The sequence below is a fragment of the Pinus tabuliformis genome, chromosome 7 (genome assembly GCF_031772625.1).
Source record: "Pinus tabuliformis cultivar Carrire ecotype Pingquan chromosome 7, CPIR1, whole genome shotgun sequence".
Lineage (NCBI taxonomy): Eukaryota > Viridiplantae > Streptophyta > Pinopsida > Pinales > Pinaceae > Pinus > Pinus tabuliformis.
Genome location: NC_142293.1, coordinates 802,580,619 through 802,593,182, shown reverse-complemented (window position 1 = coordinate 802,593,182; position 12,564 = coordinate 802,580,619). Strand labels below are relative to the sequence as shown.

Sequence of the window (12,564 nt, the reverse complement as noted above, 5' to 3'; positions counted from 1 at the left end):
ATTGGAGAGAGAAGAACCAATTCGACTCAGTTAACTTGTTAAACCACGAATTCTAAATTTGTGACTTGCCAATTTTAGCATGGATTGAATCAATAAAAGGATGACAAAAGCACATCTATTCATCATTGTTTTGTGCACAAGGTTGTGCGACAAAGCAAGCCTCATGAGTTAGTGAGAGAGAGACCTCCTTGCTTGTGGTGTGCGTGGGATTTAGGAGCAAGAATGCAAGGTTATTGAGCTAATTTGCACACAAATTTAGGAGTTGCGTCCTATATAATAGGAGACCTGTGGGCACAGAAATACAGACATATTGCGCGCAAAAATAGGAGTTTTTGTGTGCACAAATTTAGGCCCTAGTGCACTAGGAAATAGGGTTCTTGGTGTGCAAGGTTTAGGAGCTAGATCAAGTGTATGCAAGGTGTTTCAAGCTAGGTTAGCAGTGAGAACAAGAGGGTTTTGATAGTGAAACAAATTGCCATGCAAGAGATCTAATTGCTCTTAACTCTATCAATAAATTGTACAACAAAGAAGTGGGTTTTCCCAGGAAAAATTATTGTGTCTCTTGCATGACTGTGTTTTTATCTCTATGTTTATATTTCGTTGTTTATCAATTAAAGAACTTTGTATCTTAGCGAAACTAAATTTGGTTTCAGTATTGGTTGCCTTGGTTTTATTATTGGAAATTTAACACAATATTCATCATAGACACAATCATAGTTTTGATTGATCAAACATCCAACAATTCATACTAAAGCCCGTTAATAATCCACTTCTAGCCCTAGCAATAACTTCGTATCTGAGCAGATATTTACTATATAATGAACTTGTATTTGAGAAGAAACAAATATGAGGAAGACCACGGGCTTAGAGATGAATGTTTAGTCCCTTGCCCAAACTAGTCTCAAGGTTCTGCATCAAAAGGTTATCGAATCCACCCATCGGGACCTTTCCAGATTTTGCTTCAGCATACCTCAAACACCTCTGAAATTCTTCCACTGGAGCTCCCAAAATTTTCCTCAGAGATCAAATTTTAGATCAGGTCGAACTAGCCTCATATTAGCCTCAGTAGTCTTGGACGCAAACCTAAATTGTCAAAACTAGGCCACAGAAAAAGACGAATTTACTAGTTCTGCCTTAGGGTAACTACGATCTATTACAAGGTGCAATCAGCCCTTTGAATGATCTCAGAAAGACTTTCCTCAACTGTGATTTGCAGCTACAAGAATCCTTATTAATCTGCTGCAACATTTCGTCGAAGACGAGTCAAGGACATGTGGTGATTGCTTCAGGGAAAACTCAGCCTAATTTAGTCTTTGTCCAGCATAGAAAAGGACTCTATCTTTTGTTCTTAATGGAGTTTTCTAACGAGGCGGAGGAATTGCCCGGACGGCCAAAAGTGGCCGGAATCCGGACAAAAAAATTTCAAAAAATCTTGTAGAGGCAGTGTTTGAAACGTGTTTTTGATAGTGGAAATGGATTCAGCACCATCAGAAACATCTAGGGCACCTAAAATTTTTTAGTTTAACAACTATACCTTGGATTTACAAAAATCCTTGCCGAAATTTCTCTAAATATGACCGGAATTTCCATAACTTTCCGGGCAACTCCTCCGCCTCGTTAGACTACACCGTTCTTAATTAGTTCGGTGACCACAGACGGTTATCCATCCGCAAATTTGTCATAGCAAGTTACTAACAGGATGACGTTAACACTAGAATTGTTCCATCCTGTATCAATTAAGCTCCTTGTCACAGGAAAATTGCACTTTGTCTCAATTAAGGTCCTTCTTGCCACAGGAGATCTGCGCAATGGTCTAGTCACAGGAGGCTTGACTAGAACCAGATAAGTAACCTCAAAAGTACTAAGTCACTTCGACTTAGAAACTTTGCCATGTTTAGAAACAATCCGTCCAACTTCACTATGTTCAAGATCTTACCCTAGGCCCTTCCACGTATATATGTTGTTGCTCCTTGTAGAGAAAACTTGTTCCAAACAAAGTAGAAAGAAGAAAAACTAATTAGGGTGGAATCTTTCACCACTGAAATTAGAGGGAAGGTGACTAGGCAGAGTGGGATCACCTCCACCGAAACTAGTCCAAGAGAAAAGACTTTGAAACCCTCAGAGCCTCAGGCTCAAAGAAGAACAAAAACAAAAAGATCCAATTCATGATCAAACGAATCCAACCCCCTTGTATTTATAGATTTCCTTGAGGGGATTTTTTTTACTTAATTAGTTGAGTGAGATTCACATGAAGCCCAAACTTTGGGCATTTTTTCCCCAGCTGCCCCAAACTTTCCCAAACATTGGGTATTTTGGCGTTTTCCTCTTTATCGGGGACTATAGCCTACAAGGATAGATAGGCTACTTCGTCCCTTGGACCAATTAATCCCTTGGGGACATTATAGTCACTCCCATTTCGCATGGTTGGAAATGGAATGAAAAGGCTTATTTGCTCAACAATTGTGTGTTTTATTCTCTATTTCCATTAGTATTTGCTCAACAATGGTGTTTTTTATTCTCTATTTATAGTGGCTGAATACTCTTTTTTGACACAAATTTCCAAGATGTTTGCTTATTTTATGCTTGAATATGTTCAAGGAATCTACTTGATGCATTGATCATGTGAGTGCTCTGAGTATTTCAAGGTTTTCTTTTCCTGAGTTGAAGTGTCCCTGTTTGGCCTTTTTAATGCAGGATTATCTTATTGAATGGTGAAACCATATGGATAACAAGATGATCTGAATTTTCTTTGAATCGCATTTCAAATATCTCGTTGATGTATCTATTCAAAGTGTCCTTAAGTGTTTAAAAATGTAAGTACAAATTCACTCTAACTCTGTGATGATGATTACTGTAATATTCTCTTCTTGGCATCTTTTATGGATACAATCAACCTGGTTATGAATTATGATGATATGTGCACTAATTCTAAATGTGTTCATTTCTCATGGAAAATGATATTGCACATTGATATGCCTTTGAAAGTTTAAATCAATACTACCTCACTAAAACCAATTTCACAGATGTCAAATTGATTTAAACTTTGGGAAGATATCAGCTCTACACTTGCTATTAATAAGCTTGCTATTCTGAGTGACATTTAAAACAAAGGTTGAGTATAGCAGAAGCATGCAATTATATTCTTTTAACTGCACTGTGGGCATAATTTGTTAAATCTGATGGTCACTAATTTCATCTACAGTGCACCTGTATACCTGCAATTTTCATCACTGATTTCAAGTGGGTTAAAATCTTTTTATTTTATTTTATTTTGAAATCTTAGTCCACACTTGGCATAAGCATGTGTAATATCCCTTTTGGGAATTTTGTGGTATTTTTTTGATAATTTTCTTTATAAAATTTTATGCCAGCATTTTCGCCAAAAACCCACGAAATTACACCAAAATGCACCAGTAAATAGGAACCCATAAATTATACAAGCACAACAAATACATTGACAATTTGCAGAAGTAAACCCAAAAACTCAAATAACATCAGAAAATGCAACACAAGGAATGACTCAGCTTCATTTATTATAATATAGCATGTAGAGTACAACTGGAAATATCTAAGACAAAATAGAAAGAATGATAGCTGACTGGACCTCCAAATTTTTTGTTGCTATGTTGATCCTGACCTCTCAAAACTCCACAACGACTGCACTCTCCCTCCAACAACAATTGCCACTGAATCAACTGAAGACGATGAAACACCAATTGAGGACCTAAATGATCCTCGCTCCAATATCCCTGAAGCTCGATGAAACTCCTAGATGAAGTCTCCTCAAGGAGAGTTGGGTTTTCGTCCAACACTCAACAGCATACCCGAGGGTTTCCGTCCTAGGGCCAAAGAAGTTGGGAACTAGGTTCTCCAAACCTCATCAATAGAATATATCAACAATCCAAGATGTCTTCTAATGGTCTCCTCCTTCTCTTTTTATAAATTTGATGGACTCCTCTAGAACCTCCTATTTTATTATTATTTTAATCATTGAGCACATTTCCCTTTTTTTTATTTCAATTAAAATATCTTTTTTAATATGGGGAAATGGTAAATTGGCCACCATGCCTCCTCAGGTTACTGAAAATCAATTCTAACCTCCCCATCTTATAGATCTTCTCATTCCGGTTTCAACGAGCTATTACATTGAGGTGCTCCATCAAATAATCTTCCCGGAAGTTAGGCCCCATAATAATGCTATTTTTTTAAAGTTGCTGGAATGCAACGGAATGAAAGGCAAGTTGTGCAAATGATGGAATATGCCAAGCGAATGCCATCGGATCCCATAAAAACTCCACAAAACTCCCCCAGGATCCCTGATGATGTAATCCTACTCCTGCGGCCTGGCCATCACATACCCCGGAAATCCACCCTAGCTATAGTATACAGGAAAATAAAAATAGGGACATGACAGCATGATTTAACTCAACCAGATCAGTCAAGCCATAACGATTTATGGTAATCCTAGGAAGGAACATAACTGAAAGTAATGATCAGGTTATTACATGGCTGACATAATTGTTGGCTTAAGAAATTACATTAATGCTGGTTAAACTAACTGCACTGTGGAAATTTATGCTATTTGGATGGGTTACAGAGCTCTTATATGCAACTCTACAACTCAGCATTTAATCATTTTTGTGATTGGATTAAGATCAGTAGCCTATCTTTTATGCCACATTTAGTTGGTAAGATCTCTTTGAATAGTCAAACAAAACACTTATCTTTCACGTTCTTGAAAATGATCTAATTTGGAGAATCAGTAGGGGCTGTTATAATCATTTCATCTCCAGCATTTTTATGCTTTACAGTGTTTGTCTCTCACAAGGTTAACTATTGAAAATTTTGGGCACACATGCGAATTTGATGTTCATAAGCTCCACATATCACATCCGGTTTCCTTAGTAATGGAATTATTCAATCTACTCTAATTTATCTCCCACTCCTAGTACATAATTTTGCTAGATTGACTATTAGGGTAGTTTTTTGCTTTAGCCTGAGGTATGGCGAAAGACTACTAAGGTAACAGTGGTTAGCTTGCCTATTGTTCCTCCAGGCCCTTCTACTGAAGTTAGGAATGATCCTCCTAGGGTAGAGTTTCAGAGATAACAGGCCTATTCTTGGGAATGCCGCTAAGGGAGGCACAATTTTTGGAAGGGATCTTTCCTTGAAAAGAGTGCCAAATTCAACACTAATTCTATCATTAGAAAGGATGTTAATTTACAACTTTCAGTTTTCTTGGGAAAAGAACATCAAATTTAGAACATTACTTTAGGGTTGGAACCATCCTTTAGCAAGAAGGGGCACAGGAAGGAATCCAATCCAGCAATGTATCATAATACCCTAGTTTTGCTGCTTGAAATGTATTGGATCATGTTGTGTATAAACTATAAATGTGCAGTGATAATGATGGGAGTCGATCCATGTGAACTTAAATAATGACCTTTGTGTAACTTTGTAAGTAATGTAAGGCTAAGACCCAACTAGTCAAGGGATGGTTGTGTAGACACAGTAAATATATCTCTATGGACTGTGTGGTCAGCATACCATGGTGCACTCAAGCCATGTAAATATTAATGCTGGAATATAAAATATAATGGCTCAAGATGGTTGTAAAGAACACGAGAGGGGCTATTATTCCACAAGAATGGAAGAGTAAAGGGGGCCTTTGGCAAAGTCATACTCTACTGCCAAGTGTCAACCTAAAATATCATCTCTATTCCATCATGTGCATTAAATAAAGCCATCCACCTTTTTTCACTTAGACAAGCCAATCATTAATCCATATAGAGGTTGGTGAGGAAAACAACCTCACGTAGTTAGGAAACATGGGCCAAGTACGAACACTTTGGGAAAATGTGAAGGGACCATTCTTCTATCACATGGGAAAATCATTCCATTCGTTCCTCACTCTTATCATACTTGCTTAATTGTCTTCTTGTGAACTACCATGTGGGTGTCTATCATTGTTGTACTTGAAATCATAGGATGTCTTTAAAGTTTATATGTTTTCTTGCATTTCTAATTGACCTATTTTGCCTGGCTTACACCTATAAGCCCCCAAGGACTATGACTTTGCACTAACAAGTACAAATGGCAACCTCTAACAAAAAATAAAAGAAAATACAGCCTAGATGCATCACATAGAATTGGAGCTATCACATTGTAATATTGCATAACAAGGTCATCTATGTGTGATTTAGTAAAAATTTACACCTGTCAATTTATAATCAATATAACAATCATACCTAAGATGCAATAACATATTCTATAATGCTGCAATGAAACCCATAATAGTGGCATCACCATTTTGCACAACTATTCTAGGTTGATGGTATATTACTACTAAATGAGTTTATTGAAAATGCACAAAACTATCGATTTTTCATACAAGATAGTCTTTATCATTTCCTTTTTATAGGGCAATTAAACATCATTATCCATGCCCGTATAAATTACCAAGCCGATTGCATGCTTCTTTCCCAAGATAGAACTGTAGAAGTCATATCTAGCACCATGGGGAAAATTGGTTAATAATGGTCAATAAAAATGCATTTATCATTTCAGCCCATGCTCTATTTAACAATGACTTCCCTGGAGGGTGGTTCAAGGTTGTCACTAGTCTACAAAAACTACATGAAAGCATTGTGTTCCAAAAGTGTAGTTTCAACGTTATAGTATTTTTTCACTCAGAACTTGGCATATTGGTTTCTTTCATTGCCCTTTATGCATTAAAGGGAAAAATCATTTCAATCTTTTGTCCCATAGAACCCAAAATAGACTGCTTGCCCATTTATACAAAGTTTATTATGTTATTCATAATTTATCCCTCTGACACATCTGCTGAAAACATTATCTTATTTTCTTCTTTTTCGCTCTTTATTTGTAAAAATGTGAATGTAAGTGGTTTCATATGGTGTAGATTTGGAGACATAATCATAATAGAAAAAGAAAGAAGCCATGTTAAGAGAAGCCCTTCTTAAAATAAAAGTGTGCCGAATGCAATAAAGGATTACCTGGAATCGGCATATATAGTAGTTTTCCCCCAAAATAGTTCTCATCCTCTCGATTGGCTTTGTTCTAGGATTACGTGGCTGAAGAACAACACTCAAATTTACTAATGCTATCACTCTATCTGGCCGAAAAAGAGAAAGGTACGACGCAATCAGAGAGCCCCAATCATGGCCAACTACAAATGCCTGCTCACAACCATCAAGATAGAATAAGAAAGTTTGACCAACGCCTCATTACAAAGAAGAATATCACTTTCAATTTTTAAAGAGTTAAAGGAGATAACAGGGCCCAAGACACATTAATGTTACCATGGACTTAAGATGACTGCTTCACTTGTTTTTGTGATGGAATGCATACATCCATTATTATTTATACGTTCATAATAAGAAAACACTTTTTAGCAAACAGAATTTACAAAAGTTTGATTAGCAATTTTAAGGTCACATACAGATGTGCAGTAACCATCCAAGGACATAAAAAAAACACATCTCTAACTGCATTCACATTTCTACTAGAACATTGTGTCCCTTGTCTACTATTGGGAATCATATAGAAAGACAAGAATATGCTATTACAACCTTGAGATTTGACATTAGATAAACAAATGACACTGGATAAAACATAGTTTCACACTGAAGATTATAGTAACTAATCAGAAACTGTGAGTCAACTAGACCAATGAATGAAAGTCCATTACCCTAATTACTTCTTTTGGCACAACACTTCCTCTAAGTAGTAAAAGCAAATACGTTTTCTTCAAACATGATGCATTCATCCCAAGGTATGTGCATATTTTGGTAATATTATAAATAGCTTTAACTTGGCCATGTTTGTTTATGTTTCACTTTTCTCAAACATTGTTAGTCATCGACCACAAAGAGTTCAAAGATATTTTGCATATGTTTTCCAAAATTAATATTTCGCTTAAGACAGACAATAAATTTTTTGGATTGTTTCTTTCTCATTTATGTTTTATTAGATTACAATATTCTTAGATCTTAATGTATTTTTTCTCTCCATGTTGAAAGGAGCTACAATCTTTACTCGTTAGACTATCCCGCATATCAGTCTTCCCTGATCCTGCTAAGAGATACCCGTTAAAGTACAATTCAGTTTGAAGCAGCCATCTAGACTTTATGAATATATTGGAGATGTGAGAGAAAGAAATCCCAAGTCGGGCAAAAGTGTACAGTTTCCACAACAAATTCTAGCATGTAAAAGCCAACTTGAAGAATGGAGTTAAAGTTTTAACAAAATATGGACACTTGAAAAGAGAACTAGAAAAAGAAGTAAAAGAGGTTCAGTAAACGATGTCAGGATATATATGTAGATATAAGGAATAAAGAAATTGAGACTCTTAAGGATTTAGATAAATATCTAAAGACAATAGGAACACAAGGAGAGGTTGAAATCAAGGATGACCATCTTTTGAAAAAATCATATGCAAACAGAAAATTATTCCATAGTGTAGTGGTTCAAAAGAGGACGAAAAGGGTGGCAGTTGGAGGTGGTGTTCTCATCAACCCAGGAGAGAAAATAGAACACACTTATGTGTAATGTCCCGAATTGGGAAATTACAGATATTTTCCTGAAATGCCTTCTAAACAAAATCTTCACAACCAAATTCTCATAAATATAACAGAACATTGCCATGTAAAATAAAGCAATCAGCATGTGGCAAACAAGTACACAATAAACCGGAAAACAATCTCAGCGTTATTATTATACGAAACAGGGTTACATGTAGATAAACTGAGAATAGCTGAAACTAGAAGCTGGCCTCCAAGATAATCTGTTGCACTGCACCGGCCCTCCAAACTGATATGAACTGCACTACTAAGCTCTCTTGTGAATTCTAGATGAACTCACCGAGGGGAGATGGGTACTCACCTAATCCCACTAAGTCACCCGAGGGTTTCCGTCCTGGGGCTACCAGTGAAGTAGAGAACCAAGTTCTTCAACCTCTCACACAACAAGAAAGATCAAATCCAAGATGTCCCCCAATGGCCTCCTCCTCCTCTTTTATAAATCTGATGGACCCCTCTAGAACCCCCAATTTTATTATTGCTTTTAATCATTGAGCACATTTTCTTCTTTTTATTTCAATTAAAATATTCTTTTTAATGTGAGAAAATGGTAAATTGGCCACCATGCCTCCTTAGGTTACTAAAAATCACTTCTAACCATCCCATCCTGAGATCTTCTTGTTCTAGTTCCAACAAGCTATTACAATAAGGGGTTACGTCAAGTATTCCTCTCGGAATGCCACCTTAAGCGTAATTAATTGAGTTAGGCCCAATAATAATCTTGTTTCCCGAAAGTTGTTGGAATGCAACAGAACGAAAGGCAAGTTGTACAGATGATGGAATATGCCAAGCGAATGCCATCGAATCCCATCGAAACTCCTCAAAACCCCATGAAACATCTCCAAAAGCTCTTGGGCCTGCTGATGAAGTAAAACAACACCTGTGACCTGTCTGCCTCTAACCTTGAGAGTCCATCCATAAGGAACACTAGAAAAAGGAACATCACAAATCCTCCCTCCCCAAGATTGCTTTCCCTCAAGCAATCCAAAGTTCCAAACCTGTGGACCAGTCTGCAGGCCCAAAGCAACTGAGACCCAATCCCTAGATCCCATACAAACCACTGGATGATGCTCTGCCTATGTGTCAACCCACCATGAATGGACCCTTCAATGCTCGGATCCCAGACCAGTCTCTGACTGAACTCATCATCAACAAATCCTCCTGGATACGAATGCCACTAAGAACAAGCATCAATGCTCCATGGCTCAAGTTGTGTTATAGCTCCAGCTATGAATGTTGCTCCATCAACCACATACCAACTCATTACCTCTCTCCAGTCCAACCCTTGGCATGGGCCAAGGTCAGCCCCACTATGTAGATATAGGCCTGAAATGCTGGAAAGTTGTTGGCCTACCTCCCACCACCAACTGGAGCATGTAGTACTCCTCATGCCTAAGGGTCCTTGTTGCATTATGCTCCTCACTAATCTCCCACTAATCCATCCCATGGGAAGGATCAGATGCATGTGCACTTGAATATGGTATGAGTCCACTATGTTGCACCATGCTCATCTCATGCGGCTCTGCCCACCCAATCAACGAGATATGTCTAGGAATCCCTGCCTCTCTCCCTATAAGTGGCCAACTCGTACTACATGCCCTGTCTATGTACTCTTGGAGAGGGTTACTGCCTGGAAATACTACAGCTTTGCTCGTTGCCACTACATCTACTTGCCCCTCGTCAATGGGTAGACCCAAAGATCGATGCACCACTATCTCCAAATGAGCCTCCCTCATCTGACTGAAAATTCCATGCTCCACTCGTTACTTGCAAAATTGTCTTGTCAAGTCCCAATGCCTCCTGATGACCAATGTCTGCAAATACGACCTCCCTGCTAGTTGCATGCATATTTGTATGCCCCTCGTCACTGACTATCCCCAGGGACTGTTGCTCATCCTCCTCCACCATGGGCTCAATATGAGCCACTAACTGACTCTCCAAAAATGGCCCATCACACACATTGTGCTCCACTATGTGCTACACATGCTGACTCATCGAACATGGATGTATATTTAGGTTGTCATCAGCATCTCTACACGCTAAGAACCTGGATTCGTCCTAAACCCTCTGCGTGTCCTAAATTGGTCGAATCGAAAACAATTTGGTGGGACACATGTCCTCCGATCGTGTCTAATCGTGTCTCAATCGTGTCCGGGGAACGAGTCCATCGTGTCCCGATTCTGGGACACGTGTCCCCTTGATTTGTGTGTCGCGCAGCCCATAAAGGCTGGTTTTGGGTCATTTCTCCCTCACTTTTCTCTGTCTCTCTTGTTGTGGGAGCGAATAGCAAAGGGTTTGGAAGCATTTTGGAGGCAATTTGTCTTATTTACAAGCAGAGGGATGAGTGGTTGGAGGGAAAGACAAAGATGTTGGATGTTTTTCCTGGTGATATGGGTTTGGACAACAATGTTGAGTTGGCATTGGCCAACTTGCATTTTAATGAGCCAATGCTAGAGCTTGTCACTTTTGATGATGGTGATATTGTTGAGGGGCCATCCTCCACACCAGCAAATGCAGAGATGACATTGGATACAGGGGAGGAGGATGCAGCAGAGGAGAGTAGTGGTGACCATGATGATGACGGTGATGCTGATTTTGATGATGATAATTGATGACTCAAGAGCTACCTACTACCTTGAAACTTGTAGTTGTTTTGTATTTGCTATTTCTATTTGCCATTGCCATTGCTGCTACCTATGTAACACATTTTGATTTTGATGACTTAATGAGAAAACTGCAATTTCTTATCTTTCTCCTATTGGATCATTGATGAATCTGTCACAATTGTATTTGTATGCATAGTGTTACTTCGTAAAACTTACATATAGATGAAGATCTGTGTTTGAATCAATGAATTTGTATCATGAATGAGAATGTGTAAGAAATATCTAATTTTTACTATAGATATATATATATATAACATATCCTGTTCCAGGGGGTCAAAGTGCCCGTGTCGGACACTCGAATCCTCGTGTCCTATGTCCCTGTGTCAGGTGACTTAGTCTACAGGTCTGCTCAAGCTCCTCTATGTGTTCACCATGCTGGATCGCCACTGATAGCTCACCTCCCTAGTCTCCTCCCTGCATGGGAATAATCTGCTACTCATCAAACCTATCCACCAAATAGTTATGCATACCACAGCTGTAAAAACCATAAACAGATATACAGAAATAGTAAAGAATTTAAAGCAGATACCTACCTGAACTGTTGTAGTTGATGATGCTTGCGGCTACTCTGCTCCAATTACCGAGAGACCAATTCCACCCAGCCAGACTGAGCAGAGCCTCGCTGCTCAATCCAGTAAGCTTCTCAACAGAAGCTAACTGTCCCCCGTGCCCAGAACCTCAGAACACTCGAAGCTCTTCCAATGGTGAGTTCTTCCTCCTGGTTTGACCTTTTTGTTGCCCCGTCCTCAGCCCATTATCTGCGGTTTATAGCCTTGGGTTTGGCGGTGGCTGCCCTGTACACCAGCGATTCCACCGTTTTCCCTCGTGGTGACAGCTTTCCTCATGAGCGTGAGTCACAATCCCGTAACAGGTGTTATGTTTAAGGTTTAGTTTAATTAAAATGTGATGGTCATATTAGATTATTTGTTTTTGATATAAGGTTTTGTTTATATATATATATATATATATATATAAAGCTCTATTTACATTTATTTTAATATAAAGTTCTATTTACATTTATTTTAATATAAAGTTCTATTTACATTTATTTTAATATAAAGTTTGATTTATATTTAATATAAAGTTTAGACTTTATATTATTGATATTAATACTTTATATTTTTATTCTATTTTATTAATATGATTTTTTATCAATATTCTGGAGCATATAATATATATATATATATAGTCCTCTTGATTCAACCATACATTACGCGATATTGCTGAACAAGCAGAACTTCTTTTCCCAGAAGGGTCATGGTATTTAGCACTTATAATCAATTTAGTATAAAATACTA

At 38.0% G+C, this 12,564-nt stretch overlaps 1 protein-coding gene across 1 annotated transcript in view; it reads right to left on the bottom strand.

Moving 5' to 3' along the window:
* The window catches only part of LOC149249994 (epoxide hydrolase 1-like), a 219,030-nt gene that overhangs the window by 139,552 nt on the left and 66,914 nt on the right, over positions 1 to 12,564 (bottom strand). The window contains exon 3 of the mRNA XM_089458878.1: positions 7,017 to 7,199. Coding sequence (XP_089315004.1) covers positions 7,017 to 7,199 — 183 coding nt within the window. The remainder of the gene's footprint in view (positions 1 to 7,016; positions 7,200 to 12,564) is intronic.